Below are 17,380 nucleotides of genomic sequence, written 5' to 3' on the forward strand. Positions count from 1 at the left end.
TAAAATAAAGATGAGGTGAGGATAGAAATGAATAAAATATTATCGCGACCATATTTGTATCAATTAAATTTAAATGCGATTGAATAGGAATTTACTCTAATTAAATTCAAGTAAATTATATAAAAATAAAATATCGGTAAAATAAATCTAGAGTGGATCCATTGGTTGGAATAACACAAATATTGAATAAACCACATTTATGCAAAATTTAGGATTTATAGAATCAAATTTAAATAATAAATAGGCTAAAATCGGGTTAAATAAGAAAAGACACTGTTCATTGCACTCTAGGTGCTCGACGAGGTCCCTAGCTCTAACCCTCCTCTGCCGCGCACGCCCGGCCACCCCGAGCCCCGCGTCGCCGTCGCCGTCGGCCATCCGCCCGTCGCGTCGCCGCTGCTGCGCCGTCGCCATCGGCCGTTCCGTCGCCGCTCGCCCGTCGCGTCGCCGCTGCCGCCCGTCGCGTCGCCTTGCGCCCCGTGCCGCCGCTGCCGCGCTGTCGCCGTCGCCGTCGCATCCCGCCCCGAGCTGCGCGCCACTGCTGCCGCGCCGTCGCCGTCACCGTCGCCGCACGTGCGTCCTATCGCCGCCTCGCGCCGCGCGCCACTGCTGCCGCGCCGTCGCTGTCGCCGCGCGTGCGTCCCAGTGCCGCCTCACGCCCCGCGTCGCCGCGCCGCCGTCGCGTCACACCCCCCCCCACCCTCCTTCTCTCCCTCTTTCCCCTCTTCCCTATAAATACCTCCACCCCTCTCCATTATTCCCCGCTCCATTCCCCTCTTCCTCCCCTCTTTCCTCTCCACCGCGCCACCGTCCTCGTACCGCTGCGCCGTCACCCTCGTGCTGCCACGCCGCCGCCTTCGTGCCGCCGCGCCGCTGCCCTCGGTGCCGCCGCGCCGCACTGTGTGCCGCGCCGGGCGTCGCCGTCGCTGCCCCCGCCGTCAGTAAGCCGCCGCCCCACCCCTTGTTCCGCCGCCGTCGCCGCCCGGGTGGGCATGAGCCGAGAGAGAGAGATGGGAGGAGCCGAGAGAGAGAAAGGGAAAGAAAAGAGAAAGAAGGAAAAAGAAAAGAAAAAGAAAAGAAGGAAAAAGAAAAAGAAAAGGGAGAAAAAGGCAAGGAAAATAAATAGGAAACTAGGGGGAGATTTAGAATATTTAAAATATTAGAATTTAATTATAGGATTAACTAAAATGTAGTATTTGCAAAATAATACTATAATTATAGATTATTATAGATTATTTTTGGTAATCTCTATAAGTAATCAATTCGCGGTAGTAATTTAGATGTATTTAAGAACTAAACAATTAGATGAATTCTTAGGACGTAATTTCAAATCACAAAATGACTTAGGTTGAAATGACCCAACAATTCGAATTAAGCGGTTCCGCGAACTTTGCTGTCAATTTAGAAAGATTGATTCGCGTTCGACTTTTGTGTGAATTATTTGGATTTTTATTTGAATTCTAATTGAATTCAAATCGATTCTTCGCACGTACTTGTAGAGCCCGAGGGAGTTGTGGATCCGAGTGAAGGCCAAGACCCGCAAGACTTTGAGCAAGGCAAGTCATCACTATTCCTTGAACATGTTGATCCCAATTACGAAATTAATTTTGTTTACAAATAAAATTGCATGCAATGATGAACATCCTACTTGTGATTAAGCCATGCCTTGATTATTGTTTACCCTTAAATCCTTGTAACCATGATTACATATGAGTCCCTAGTCAATTATGACAATTGCTTAGAAATGCTATTCTAGAATCATGCATACTCATATTTATCAAATGCTGTATGCTTGGGCAATTACCTTTGGGAAGGTAATTGAGATGCGGCATGTGGAGACATGAGTGCCACATTGCCATGATATTGATTATATGATTTGTGAAAGGAAAATAAAGTAAAACAATTGTTTTCGACTGGGGCGGCTGGAGGATTTGGGTGGTGTCCGGAAAAGGCTAGTGCCGTCCCTGGTCAACTAAGGACCGAGCCATGAAGTTAAGCATGAAACGACCCCCGTACAACCGCACTTCTCGTATGGGTATAGACCTAGTGGAGTAGATAGCTGAGTGGAGGCAGTATCCATGCATAGTGGTTTCTTGATGTGTGAGGCAAGGGCTCTACGGTGGGGCAGCCATTGGTAGGACCGCGAGGCGGGTGTCTACAGTGGTGTCGCCATCGGTAGGACTGCCATGTGAGAATATAAAACATATTTATAACTTAATGCATGTGTGAGTCTTCCCTTCCCGGGTGCGCCAGAACTCCTCTCACTGCTAGAAACCGTGTACGCCTAGAGTGTATGAGGATGAAAAGTTCATGGAGCGGGTACTGCCAATGCAAGGTTATCGAAAAACTTTGCCGTGATACGTCTCATGTGTTGGGACGAGGCTCATGTGTTGGGCAAGTCGCGGAGTGTGGGTAAAGTGTACATCCACTGCAGTGTGAGTAAAACAAATCTATTCGAATAGCCGTGCTCGCGGTTATTGAGCACCGGGACATGTATTACACTTGGCTAGACTCTAAATTCTTAACTTGTGTGGGATGGGATATTGCATGATGATTTTTGTGCTGTTGGAGCCACTTCCTGGGAGGAGGGAAGGTGGACGTCCTCAGAAAACCATGAGACTCAATGGTGGGAAGCTATCCTTGGGATCACAATGGATGGTGGACAGAACCGTCGTTGTTTAAATATAAACACTGATACTAAAATTTGATCAGTCAATGCTAGGTCTTAGGCTTGTGAAAAGAATTACAAAACTTGCTTTGCGCAAAAGAATCATAGCCATCCTTTGAAATACCCCTACCATGTGCATTGTTGATATGGTGGCTTGCTGAGTACGGTTGGTACTCACCCTTGCAAATATAAACTTAATCAGAGGCTGGAGATGAAGCTTCGGAGGATCCCTATGCCTATTACCAGGAGGGTGATGAAGACGATGGCGCTCACTAGGTCTTAGTTACGGTCGTTGCCTGTGGCAATGGCGTGTCGCTGCCTTAATTCCGCTGTCTTATCTATTTCTGCTTTTGGGATGTATTCCGGACCGCTCGGTCCGATGATTTAAGACTACGCCTACGGGCATATATTGTAATAATTCGCACTAGACTCTCGTGTATGTGCATTTGGTATTTCAGCTATGAACTCGTGTGTACCAGACTACTTGATCCAGGGAAATGGTACTGTTTACACGATTGATTCATGTTATAAAAACGGGGGTCCACAAATTCCTATGGATTGGAGTCCGTGTGATATCCTAAGGCTCGCTTTGATTTAAAGAAAAGTTGTAGGAATTCCGGAGGATTTTATTTCTATAGGATTTTTTTCCTAGATACCCCTTTGAATTAAAGGAATGAAAACAAATGAATCCTATGAAATTCATGTTTGATGAAAACAAAACAACAAACACAGATATTCATTAACATGAATTCGTAGGAGTTCGCTTTTTTGCCTTTGAGGGATGCTTAAGGGAGAGGATATCTTGACCAGTGGCGGATCCAGAAAATTGATTCGTTGGTGTCATAACGTGTCTATCGGTGTCATAGTATGCTAATAATACTTAGATCATAATGTTATAACATATAGATAAGCAATTTTGTTATAGGTTTTGCCGAAAGTCGTCGGTGTTGCCTGACATCGGCCTGAGTACCGTAGATCCGCCCCTGATCTTGACGGTAGATTGTTGTAGCCCACTAATTTCCGGCACCGAGCAACGAGGCTACCGGATGCATCAATAGGATGAGCCTATGTAACACCAGCTATTAAGCTACGCTTGTGGTCTTCGTCTTCAAAATAATCTGCTTGCTAAAGGTGTTAAGGATGGTGTAGATTTAATGCTGAGTATGGTAGAATGGGTGGCTTTGCTTCGCCAAACCCGGCTACGATACGTTGTTATTACGTCGGTGTATAGAATAGGTGGCACGATGAATGGGATGACTTTTGCCTTTGTCTATGCCCAGTCGTTTATTTCGACCTTCATCGGATATGGATTTGTGGTTGCTTTTGCGTCGTCGGTGCCCAACAACTGCGCATCAATTTCTATTTGTTTGGATGTATTACCAATGTAGCGTCCTGACCTTGATGGCGTTCGGCCATAATTTTGTCTAACAATAGACGCATGTGGTGGCCATAGCTTTGTCAACTTTAGCCAATGCATCATCCAGCCTTCTTGGCAGTGCGAGCTCTCCGGTCGGGGTGTGAATGGGAGGAACTCTTCGATTGGTTGCGCTCTTGGGGAGGAGTTGCTGGCTGCGCCGCGAGTGGGGGTAGGAGCTTGTCGACCGGCTGCGGCATGCGTGGGGGAGGGGCTCGCTAGCCTGCTGCACTCGGGAAGAGGAGTAGCCAGTTGTGGCCCGAGCAAGGGAGGAGCTCACCAGCCGTGGTTGCCAAGTTGGTGTTGTCTCCCTATCATCTCTGTTGCCACCACTGCTCGAGCTCGAGCTCTGAGCCCTCTACCGAGCCGCCGCTACCTAATTTGCTCAGCATTGGTTGTTGTTGGGCGCACCCACCACTTTCGAGGACGATGATCATGACCGCTGCTTCCCTGGCTTGTGTAACTCGAGCTTGGTGGCGGGACGACGCAGATTGAGCTCGGCGACACCGTCGCTTGTGCCCCTCGAGAGAGAGAAGATAAAAGCGAAGAAGAGAGGTGGGGTAAATGTGTTAATGACATGTGGGCCTATGTATATTTTTCTGACTCAATGTTGGTTGACTAGTTCAATGTGCCATATAAGCAAAAACCACTCTCTAAACCACCAAAGGAGTCGATTTGCGCTGTTTTTCGAAGATGGGGGATGTGTTATATCTGGTTTTGACTGAGGTTCAGGTATGCAATTCAATCATCAACAGAAATGAGGAGGTAAAATAGACTTATTCCTAATACAAAATATCCTCTTGACTCATATGCAGTGTAGAGAAAGAGGTTCTTAGTTTTATGTATCGTATTTGTACATGCTACTAATATACTCCCTCCATCTACTTTTGATAGTCATATTTTATCATGGCACATAAATCAAGGATAAGTAATTTTACTTATCATCCATTTAAACATGCTACTAGTTATTCCTCGTAAACAAGCGATTCATTAATATTTACATTTCTCGATGCCCATGTAGCCAATCTTGTGTGGAAGAATTAAGAGTCACGCATTAAATCCGAGAAAGTCATTAAGAGGATAGGTTGTTGGATTGAAATATGCCTATCAAAAATAAATTTTTCAGATTTGGAAATATGTCTATCAAAAATAGATGGAGGGAGTAATTTCTTTTTCTAAAAGGCTGTAGACCTGTGTATATCACGTACTTTTTTTTAGAAATAATACGTGCACACTTTATCTCTATAAATGCATCTGGACACCCTGTTACGAGCACTTTCGAAACACTAAAAGACTAGATCGACATATTTTTTTTGAGATTAACGAAGTTACTACGGGCGCTTCATTTGAAAATGTTAGCTACAAATATTTCTTTGAGAATTTTTTTTAATAGTGAAAAAAAGCACGGCCTCTGCTTCATGAGAAGGTAGAGCCAAATTATTACGTTGTTTACATAACATCCGTCTACATCACAAAAGAACTAAAGATCACCAGCATACTTTAGATGACATGACATTATTAAAAGCAGCTAAATTTTCATATATGATGATTAACAAAGAGTTGCATAACCATCATCCATAAATAACGATGTGTGTTGCATCTGTTATTTGTCTCTCATCACACTTTCACAATAGGGCCTAGAATCGAATCCAATGAGTTCCCTGCAAAGTAAAGCAGAGTAAAAGTAGGTTTAAACCAAAATCAATATGAACGTACGTACCTCCAAAGAAACTTAACATAGTAACATTCAAATAAGAGAGAATCTCTTATATGCCACTAGAAATTGGCCAGTTTCTTTATATGCCACTCAAAATTGGCTTATCCCTTATATACCACTGGTTCAAGTTTTTTCACCCTTTTATGTCACTCTCAGCACTATAGTGTTAGTTGACTGTTAGTCAAATGTTAGTTTTTTTTTTTGTAAATGACAAATATGCCCTCTCAACTAAAAAAATGTGTAAACTTCAAAAAATCATAACTAATTTATTTTAAATCCTTTTTGAATGAACAAAATTTTGTCAAAACCAGTGAAAAATGCTCTTTGTATTAAAAATATTGTTGGAAAATTGCATGTTTCATGCTTATATTGAAAATTTATTTGTGATGGTGATGGCAAAAATTGCATGTGATGGAAAAAAATCATTTTTCATATGTTATATCCAGTAGCTATATTAGTACTAAAATACCTATTATTAGTTGTATACCAACTCTCAAGGGCAATTGCGTCTTTTTACTATGAAGTTAACGGTAAACTGGTGGTGGAGTGACGACAATGACATAAAAGGGAGGACAAACTTGAACCGGTGACATAAAAGGGAGAAGCCAATTTGAAGTGGCATATAACGGAACCGGTTAATTTGGAGTGGCATATAAGGGATTCTCTCAAATAAAGAGAGAATGAATTGTTTCGTTTTGGTAAAAAAAAAAAAAAGCAACCCTGTTTACAATACCATCCCAATTTCGTGAAACCACTTCTTTGTACATGTACTACATAAAAACTTGTATCGTAAGTGGCATCTTCATTTTTCACAAAATCTTGTTACTCTGTACATAACCAACGTTCTTTTTTTTAAAAAAAAAACTTCTATGTAACCATCGTTTTTTTTAAAAAAAAAACTTCTACATAACCATCATTTATTGAAGCTGTATACATTGAATCAACCGAGAATTTCCCATTCTGATGAATAGTCCAACTAAAACAATAAACTATTTTTGGAAGAAAGCTAGCTTTAATACTAATAAATAAATACATAGATAGATAGATAGATTCTGAAAAATAAGCATTATTTCTGAACGGATGGAACACATACCTGCAAATACCAAAGCAGTAGCATTCAACTATTTCTGGAAGAAAGTTCATCTGTTCACACCTTCAAAAGATCAAACGACTGCTGATTAATGTATGAACAATGAAAGAGAAACAAGTGAAACAAGATCAAGGTTTCTTGGGAGCAAGAGGCAATACCAATCCTTTGAATTTGTGGCATTATACGTCTTGGAAGGACTCCACTCCTGATAGTAGCCTCTGCAGACTGGATCTCCCGATTTTCAGCATATTGACAATCAAGTTTGACACCAACATGTTTGAGTGCTTCAAGATTCTTGATGCCAAAGTCGAAACCGCCATACTTGGACATGGTCTTTCGAACCCCAATATCAAGATCAAGCTTCTCGAGATCTGGCATAGCCCCTTGCACAAATTTCAGCCCCATTCCAACACAGCAAAACTCAAATTGCTTCAGACACTCAAATCCCTCGGAGTCAATGATAAGCCTCTCTTCTGGGGTTATTTCCAAGTGGATTTTTAGAAAAAGCAGTGAATGAGACATGTCTCTGATGATATGGAGATCTTCTTCTTCCATCCTATCAAGCTTGATTTCCAAATGGATAACGTCCTTCAGCGATCTCATGCTCCTTGGAACTCTGGAAATGGAATTGGAAATGACAAGTTCTTCGAGTTGGGGAAGAGGACAGTATGGATTCATCAATGAAAACACCAAGGAAGAACCATTTGTAAGGTCGATCTCTAGTGATCGAAGATTCTTCTTTTTTAACAAATTTTGCAGAGATGACAACAAAACATCTTCATGCGTGCTGACTGATTGCCTTGGGGCTTGTTTCTTCCCGTTAAGCCATGAATACCGGCAATCTACTCGGAACACTCTCAGTTTGGTCAGCTCCCCTAGTGCCTTCACAAAATTCAAAGAGTTGCATAAGATGGCAACATGTGATAGCTCCTCCAATGCTTGCATCTTCCCAATCTTATCTGGCAATGTGACTCCAAGGCTGACAAAAAGTCGCACCAACTTCTGCAATTGGCATAATGATGGTGGTAAACTTTGTATTTGACAATTTCTAACATCAAGAGTCTCTAAGAAATGAACCTCCCCAATTTCTTTTGGAAGTTCTGTCACATTGGTATATGCCAAATTCAGATACTTCAACTGAATTAAACTTTCCATGTTTTTCATTTTTTTGTGCTCCCCAAACTGACAGCCTTTTACATCAAAAACCCGCATAGCTTGGAATTCAACAAAAGGAGGCAACTGTGCAACAGGCGGGAAGAAACTCACAGACCGAACATGGCGACGATTATTTGTGACCACCTGCATTACTTCATTTTCGTTGGAATGGAGAGATAACCATCGAATTTTGCTCGGCATAGGTAGACACTCCGGTCCATTCAATGTAGTGATAAAATTCTCTTCTTTTGACAGGGACACTATAAGCTCAAGCATCAGATCATGGACTCGACAAGCTCGTGCAGAACCATTATATTGAATATCAATTGGCTGAATCAGACTCCTATTAACTAGCTCATTAAAGTAGTTGTTTCCTTCTTCCTCCATTAATTCCTGTTGTTCTTTCCCCGAAATGAATCCTTCAGCAATCCATCTCAGTACCAATCTCTCTCTATCAATTTCATAATCCTCTGGGAAGGAGCTAAATGATAGGAAACAGTTTCTAAGATCATAAGACAGGTCATAAAAGCTAAGGGATAATGTCTGTCTCATCCCTTCTAGTTCACATGCATTGCCAATAGAACTTTTCACTCTCTTCCACTCTTTCCTTGTTTTTGGTTTTTTAGCAAGCAAACTAGCTAACGTAATTATGGCCAACGGTATGCCACCACACTTTTTCAAAATTTCATCGGCTATTTCGTCCAATGCCTTTGGACATTTACCCTTGTGGTCAAAAATGATTTTAGAAAATAACTCTTTGGAGTCAGCATCATTTAAAGATTCCATTTCATAGATATGACCATTGGACCGGGGAGAACGTGAGCTCGCAACATTGGACATGCGAGTTGTAGTAATTACTCTGCTTTTCTTGTTGTTTCTAGGTAGAACTGACATCAGATTCTCCCACATTTTTGTACTCCAGATATCATCAAAAACAATGAGGTACCTGTATTCAGTTTTACAGTGATAGTCAGGCCCTGTTCGAAGCGGTGGTGGATGAAGATTAAGTACGGACATAAAACGAGAAAGGCATTAGCATATGATTAACTAAGTTTTAATTATTTTTATCTTGAAAATGGATTTATCTAATATTAAACTTTATTTAAAGTTTTCGCACGAAATGCATCGTTTAACAGATTAAAAAGCGTGCCAATGAAACCAAGATAAAATTTGTATCTTAATCAGAAACAAATAGGACCAATACTATCAGGTTTTTATTAAGTATGTATGGCTAGAAGGTGGCTATAAGATTTTTTTAGAGATAATCCAATAAATGCCATTGACAAGCATTCAAATCTAGAAATGGCATCGATAAGTGTGAGTTCCAAGAAATACCATCGTACAAATAACTTTGTCCCAAAAATGCTATCGCCGTTAGGGTTCCGTCTATTCCATGTCGTTAAGTGCTATAGAATGAACAATATATTTAACAGTGCGGAATGGACGGAATCTTAACGACGATGGTATTTTTGGGACAAAATCGTTGGACTATGACATTTCTTAGACTTCACACTTATCGATGACATTTCTTGGATTTGGACGCTTGTCAATGGCATTTCTTAAATTATCTCTTTTTTACTGTGTATCCATTATTCCATTGCAGTGAATATAAGACATCCATGTATTATATCTAATGGAAGAAATTCAGCCATATTATTTTTTTAGTATAGCTGGTGGGATGAAACAATAGGAAACAATAGTTTTGGAAAAAAAAAATGAATGGTCTTAAAAATCAATGAATAGATTTTAAGCAGGGATCATGCACTCACTCATATTTGGTCATCGAGCGAAAACATCTATACCCGTCTTAAATGAGGTGTTTGGTGACAGCAACTATACCCGTCTTAAATGAGGTGTTTGGCTGTCATCAAGTTCTTATACTTGAAAAATGCATATTCATATCCTAGAATTTTTAAAATGTGACGTTCAAATTAAAAAATGCCACATATATACTCCTTTAGAAGCCTACGTGACGCCAACATGGTCAAAGAGAAAGGATAGGGAGGGGAGTGACGTTCCATCCATGTCAGCGTCACTTAGGCTCTTAGGGCCTTCACAACGCACTGAGGTGGCGTTCAGCCTCATAGCCAAGAACCGAATATTTGGCGCCACATCGGCAATATGCGGAGCCAAAAGAGGTACTAGGAGCCAAACTTGGATACTCAGTTCTTCGAACAAAAAAAGCAGGGAGAAGTAGAGAGAAAGCGTTGAGGAGGGCGCAGCCTCGCGCAAGTGGCTTCGCACAGGCGTCGGCAGTGAGCACGTAGTCCTCAAGCGACGAGGATGGGAGCTCGCCGGTTGGCGTCGTTGCCACTCGACCGCGCAGTTGCCCGGCGCCGTCGCAGCTCAAGCCACCCCGCCCGCCGCCCGGCGCCACCGTGGCTTGGGCTGCCCCGCTGTCCAACGCCGTTGCCGCTCGACTCGCCCGGCGCCGTCACCGCTCGACCCGCCCGCCACCCGGTGCCGTTGCAGCTTAGGCCGCCCCGCAGCCCGGTGCCATCGTAGCTCGGGCCGCCCTGCCGGCCGCAGCCCCGAAGCATGGGATTCCCCGGTGAGAAGAAATAGAGGAGTGAGAGATTGGGAGATGAAAGGATCCCTGTGAGAAAAGCTCGAAGAGGGGGAAAGAAGAGCGGCGGAGAGAGGGAGGGAGCTGCGCACCGGGAGGGGGAGATGAGCCGGGGAGGGAGGTGGAGCACAGCCGCCGACGGTGGGTACAGGTAGAGAGAAGAGAGAGAGAGAGAGAGCGCAACCTAGGAACGGCAAGTGTGGTCCTAGCCTAGCAAATCCTTGGCCTCCTCCACTGTGGAGTGTGTGTCCTTCAAGGTAGTTGGGTTAGGTGGCCACTGAGGAACGGCAAGTGTGGTAGCTGCACTGCTAATGCCCTTACGTAGGGATGAAAACGGTACGGGGAAACGGACGGAAACCATCTTTATCGTTTTCGTTTTCATATTTTTTTCGGAATCGAAATCGGAATCGGAAACCCTGAATACGAAAACGGAATCGAATATTATCGAAATCGAAAACGGAGCGAAAACGAACCGGCGCGAATACGGTAACGAAAATTTATCGGAATAAAAAACCCTTCAAACTAATAAATCCAATTGAATAAATTATCTATGTTTAAAAGAGTAATGTTGTTGATAAATCCCAATGTAGCACAAAAATATTCTTATGTAATTTTAGATTTGCATAACAAATATTTTTTTTAAGAAAAATAACAGCCAAACACCATGGTATTCACTATTTAGTGCTTAAAAAAAGAATCAAGGGTATTTCAGTCACAAAATTTCTGGTAATTCCGAGGAAATTTCCGGAAATTCCGAGAAAATTTCCGGAAAGTTTCCGACCGATTCCGAGTTCCGACGGAAACTGCCCTTATCATTTCCGATTCCGTTTCCGAGAAAATAGTTCCGAATTCGTTTCCGTTTCCGAAAAATTCCGAAAAAATTCCGACCGGCATATTCCGTTTTCGAAAATAGGTCCGGAATCCGGAAAGTTTCCGTACCGTTTTCACCCCTACCCTTATGGATGGGGAGCAAGTTCGTACTGACGACATTACTTTTTTCCCCCTACTATATTTAGAATCGTGAGTGATACTTTTGCACCCACAGTTTTTTTCTCTAGAGGGGTTACTAATGTTTTTTTTAATATAATCACTCTGTTTAAAAAAAATTAAATCTTAGTAATGAATCTAAATCTAGACACACATGTATCTAGATTTATCCTAGGATTTAAATCTTTTGGGGATATAGGGAGTACAGTGGATGTGCAGTGCATGTGAAGTGGCAACGGATTGGAGCGGGTAAGGGGGAGCGGTTCTACGGCTGTGGTGGTTGGGCGATATATGGAGTGGTGGCGTACCTCCCTGCGCTCCTTCTCATGCTTGGTCGCCTGCAACGGGAATGTTGTTTCTAGGTGGATGGAGATTAAAGCCAACGAGGGTTTGTTGGAGTTTGGGTAGCTTTTGAAATTGCCTCGCTACGGTATTAAGTGGCATGGTTCGTTAAGCGGCAACACAATGCTGGCATCAAATTAAGTTGCCCAAATGGCCTTTTATTATGCATATATCTACGTATGCATAACCCTTAACTTACAATGCAAATAGTTATTTTAGTTAATACAAGAGTCCATCTTAAGGTGTTTGGATAGTTGGATTTATCTACATAGGCTCTGGTGGCCTAAATTTTAAAGGGTGTTTGGTTGATGGACAGAGGTGGGATATGGCGGCCCAGAGAGTAATATTCCCCTTAGATGTTGGATGCGGTGCTCCGGGTAATTTGTCCGGATTCAACCGCATTCCCGGATCGACGAGCTGCTTGCTCGCATCAACCCCCCCCCCCCTCTTCTCTCATCACAGCCAGCGGAGGAACATGTTGGCATCGACCGACGGGGGGTGTGGTGACCGGCAGGGCAACAAACAATGGCGAGGGTGCGACGATGACTGGTGGGGGCAGGACACGATGAGTGGGACGGTGACTGGATCTAGACCACCGCAGCTTCCGAGCTCCTCCTCATCGGGATCTGGAGGCGTCAAATCCAGTGAGGCGTACTGAGGGTCCCGCCACCCCTACGAGGCCATCGTCATCGTCGTTGTTATTGTCAAGTGGTGAGATGAGGTGGAGGCCGACTAGACATCAAACAATAGCGAGAGGAGCGAGGAGACTAGGCGGCGGCTGGCGAGCGAGGAGATGAGGAATGAGTTGGCCACTGGTGAGAGGAGCGAGGAGACCAATTTTTTTTCATTTCTTCCGTACCCATGGACACATCTTCCAGATAATCGTGGTCGCCTCCACTGTGCATGTTAGCTGCCTGCCTCACACTAGCCTGGATCTACGTATAGTTGCTACCTAGCCTCCACAGCCCCTCACCCACGGTCACTGCTGCCAAGCACTGAGGAGTACATGCTTCGACCACCTGCTGCCCCCATCAGCCGATAGCCCGACCTATGCCAGAACTTGCCTCTAGAAGGGCTAGATCTAGGTGCCACGGGAAGAAGGGAAGACCCCCCACTGCCACCGTTTTTACGGTTGCTCAGCTTGCTGGTGAGCTGCTCAGATGCAACGAGCAGATGAGTGTCGTCCGAGTCGCCCCGTGGGATCGAGCAGCACAGCTGGGAAGGAATAGGAACGGGAACAGGAACAGATTTCAAACCCTTGGCTTTATTATAGCCTCAACCAGTACGGTTCTATACCTCACCCCTCTAAGGCCTTGTTTGATTGTCCTGGGAACGTCCGGGCTTGGACTGCAATCCCGTGGGTCGGACAGACGCATATTAAAGCCTGGCCCATAGAAAAATGTGCATTCGGTTAAAGAAAAAGTACACCGAAGGTCCCTCAACTTATCATCGAGTTACAAAATCATCCTCCAACCACAAAACCAGATATCCGGCGTCCCTCAACTAAATTAAACCGGTCACAATAGATCCTCGGGTGGTTTTGACCCCGGTTTTATCCTACGTGGCAGCTGAGTCAGCGTGGAACCCACGTGGGCCCCACATGTCAGGATGCCACGTCATCTCTCCCACTCCCTCCTCTCTTTCTCTTCTCTTCTCCTCTTCTGTTGGCAAGCAGGATGGTGGCTGGGAGGAGGGTGGCGGCACGACGGCCGCGACAGCCCGGCGGAGAGGAGGACCTCTCCCTCGACGTGGACCTCTCTGGCGCGCGGATCCTCGACGAGCTGCTGGAGATGCCATGGCTGTCGGCGCCGGGGGACCAGCACGCGCTCATAAAGCAGTTGCTTTGCTCCGCCTCCCCGACCCTCGTTGATGTCGAGGGAGAGGTCCTCGCGGAGCTACTGAAGGGAAGCGGGGGCGACGGCGGCCACAAGGATACCTGCGCCGTGTCGTCGTGTCGTCGCCACAAGGATATCCCTACCTCCACATCCACAGGGCTCCAAGTTGGTCGAGTCCACCGCCGCGGCACCTGGCAGCCCCGCCTCCGCCTCCGCGCCCAACGCCGCGGCGCCCGCCCACGCGGGGCTGCTTCGCTGGCGGCGGCGACGTAGCGTCTTCGACGCCATTCGCGACCGGCCGCCGCCCTCGCTTTCTCCTGCGTCTGCTCACCGTAGCTCATGCACGACAGTGCGCCGCCGCAGTCGCCCGTCAGGCAAGTCCCGTTGGCGTCGCTGGCATCAAAGAAGCAGCCCGTGCGCGGCCGCACGCGGCTCGAGGCTTTGCCGGCGGGCACGCCGAGCGCCCACGACGTGCCCGGGTCGAGCCAAGTAGGGGGGCGATGTGGGCCTCGTGGGCGACGACCGACGGGGGAGCCCCCTCGCCACTACTCCTCCCGCAGCCGGCGCGCTGCTCCTCCGCCGCCCGCGCGCCACCCCGCTACTCCTCTCCCCGCCGACTGAGTCAGAGAAGAGAAGAGAAGAGAAAAGAAGAGAAGAGAAGAGTGAGAGAGAGAGGAGGAAGGGAGAGAGATGATGTGGCAGCCTGACATGTGGGTCTACGTGGGTCCCACGCTGACTCAGCCGCTACATAAGATAAAACCGGGGTTAAAGCCACTGAAAGACCTGCACGAACGGTTTTGTAAGTTGAAGGATGCTAGATATCTGGTTTTGCGGTTGGGGGATGATTTTGTAACTCGATGTCAAGTTGAGGGACCTTTGGTGTATTTTTCCTTCGGTTAAGCCCGTCACGGATTGGATCCAGGCCGACTACCGACTACGGCCTTTCTCCCTCGTCCTGGGCCGGGAAAAAAATAGTTGCCCATGTGGAGTGGAAAAAATCCTCGCGCACGGGGGGAGACGAGTAGAGCGCAGGGGGAAAGTGGCTGCGGCGGCGCGGGCACGGCTGGGAGTCGGCGGCTCGACGGAGACACAACACTCTCCCCGGCAGCGGCACTCTCCCCTCCGTTGACCACCTTCTTACTGGTGAGTCTCTCTTGCTTTCCCTAGCCGGAGAGGAGAGGGAGGATGAAGGCTGATTGCAGAAGGAGCACTACAGGATTGGAGCCGGTGATTCAGGGGGGTTTGAGGGATGAACTGGTTTCATTCTTTCGGATGGCTAGCTCGATGTACGGATGAAAATTTGTAATTCTTTGAAGAAAGAACATGATATAAATGAGCAACAACCATATTATCTTGCACATGCAGCATTATATCTGTCAGACAACTGTGTGTGCCTGGAATAGCACTAGATGGAACATTTCTGAACATTTTCCAGGTGTAGGTCTTTTTCAGTGTGTAAGTTTTGCTCAGATCAATGATAAATTCTATTATGCATCTTGTGCTTCTGCTAACTAACCTGTCTCTGTTCTATGTACTAGGTGCAGATTTTGTGCTAATCCAAAAAAAAAAATCGAATTGAAGATGTGTGCGTACCTCTTGTCTTGAAGAAAATCTTTGACGATTTCGATGAGTTGGCATGTATCTAAACTGCTGCTGCTGTCAGTTGGGATGACTGAAGGAGCAATCTTGGTCAAAATGTCCCTGATTGGCCTTTGAGACACAGACACCAGAGCAGCATAGTCAAATTGGCCTTTGATTTTGCGGTGCACCTGATTGGCAAGAGTAGTCTTGCCTAGACCTCCAGGGCCAAAGATGGACACGATCCGGAGCTGCCTTGCCGACGACTCGTCTTCTTCCATGGTCAGCAGCTCGACGATGCTCGCCACCGGACCATCCATCCCCACAAGCTGATGGTCCGGATCCACATACAGCGCCTTCACGCGGCAGTCGATTTGGTCAGCTACGGCGGCGTCAATGGATGATGAGCCACCACCACCAAGCTGGGTGTACCTCATCTGCCGTGCGCACTCGACTTCGATTTGGTCCCTGAGTTCTTGGATCTGCCTGGCGACCTGGTGGCGCACCATCAGATTCAGCTGCTTCATGAAACCCCGCACGAACCCTGCCCTGTCACGGGCAGAGCCAAGGCGGTGTGTGAAGGAATCGATGCCGTCCTCGACTTCGTAGGCGAGCTCGCGCAGCTTCACCCTCCACTTCTTGGTGCCGTGTCCATTCTTCTCCATCTCCACAAGCCGTACCAGCAAGTCGTCCATGCCGCTCAGCTCGGCCTGGAGGAACTCCACGTCGCCGCGCACCTCGCGGAGCAGGGTGTACTCGTCATCGAGCAGGCTGGCGAGCTTGCCCAGGAGTGATGTGATCAACCCGGTAGCACCACTCGCCAGCACCTCGGCCATCTTGCTGAGATCTGTTTGCCTACTGAGCAGAGCAGAGCTACAAAGCTTGTGGGGGTGCTCGTGCTCGTACTCAGAGTAGTGGACTTGTGGTTCCGCTTTGTTTTCGCTATTTGTAGGCATTTTGAGTGGGGAGTGACGTATTAATATGTGATATATATAGCTCCACCAACATGCAGTATAAATTCAATTTCTACATCTCGTAACTGAAAAAATAAATTTGACTATGAATATACGTTAACGAGTTGTAGTTTAATTTGTTTTTTCGTTGCGAGATATAGAAGTTGAATTTGAATTTTTTAATTCCCCTCTCTCTATCTTTTGAAACTTTGGCCTGGTCCATGGGTGAAAAGTTTTGGCGTATCACATCGGATATACGGATACCTATTTGAATTATTAAACGTAGTCTAATAACAAAACAAATTACAGATTCCGCCCGTAAACTGCGAGGCGAATTTATTAAGCCTAATTAATCCTTCATTACCAAATGTTCAATGTAGCACCACATTATCAAATCATGACGCAATTAGGCTTAAAAGATTCGTCTCGCAATTTACACGCAATCTGTGTAATTAGTTTTTTTTCTATATTTAATACTCTATGTATATGTCCAAACATTCGATCGATATGACAGGGTGAAAGGTTTTTGCGTGTGAACTAAACATGGCCATACTTCTTTGTACTAGTTTTCTGACTTTAATTTTTTAGTTCTCCAAACATGTAGTACTGTCTTTTAACATATAGGACTGTCACTAGTTGTCCCAAGTCCGTGTTTAGTTGTTTGGGCAAAAAAAATTTTTAAGTATACGGATATACATTTGAAGTAATAAACGTAGACTAATAACAAAGCAAATTACAGTTCCGTCTATAAACTGCGAGATGAATTTATTAAACCTAATTAATCCGTCATTAGTAAATATTTACTGTAGCACAACATTGTTAAATCATGGAGTAATTAGGCTCAAAAGATTCGTCTCGCAATTTATATGTAAACTGTGTAATTGATTTTTTTTCCATATTTAATACTCTGTATATATGTCTAAATATTTGATATGACGGAAGTTTTGGAAGTTTGAAGGGAACCGCACACGGCCTAAAACTAGCTACTAACCCAAAGCGCCTAAAACTGGCTACTAAGGCTGTGTTTAAATCCAAAGTTTGGATCCAAACTTCAGTCCTTTTCCATCACATCAAC

General features: G+C 45.3%; 1 protein-coding gene across 1 annotated transcript; it reads right to left on the reverse strand.

Annotated features, from left to right (window-relative positions):
- Positions 1-5,454: 5,454 nt before the first annotated feature.
- On the reverse strand, positions 5,455-16,316 carry LOC4345465 (disease resistance protein RGA5-like). Its single transcript, XM_015792778.3, has 4 exons — positions 15,368-16,316; positions 7,048-8,990; positions 6,893-6,952; positions 5,455-5,743 (listed from the first exon to the last, which is right to left on the reverse strand). Exons 1-3 carry the CDS (start codon positions 16,306-16,308, stop codon positions 6,939-6,941), a joined length of 2,898 nt encoding a protein of 965 aa, XP_015648264.1. The 5' UTR covers positions 16,309-16,316; the 3' UTR covers positions 5,455-5,743; positions 6,893-6,938.
- Positions 16,317-17,380: the final 1,064 nt, after the last annotated feature.

The sequence above is a fragment of the Oryza sativa genome, chromosome 8 (assembly GCF_034140825.1).
Source record: "Oryza sativa Japonica Group chromosome 8, ASM3414082v1".
Taxonomy (NCBI): domain Eukaryota; kingdom Viridiplantae; phylum Streptophyta; class Magnoliopsida; order Poales; family Poaceae; genus Oryza; species Oryza sativa.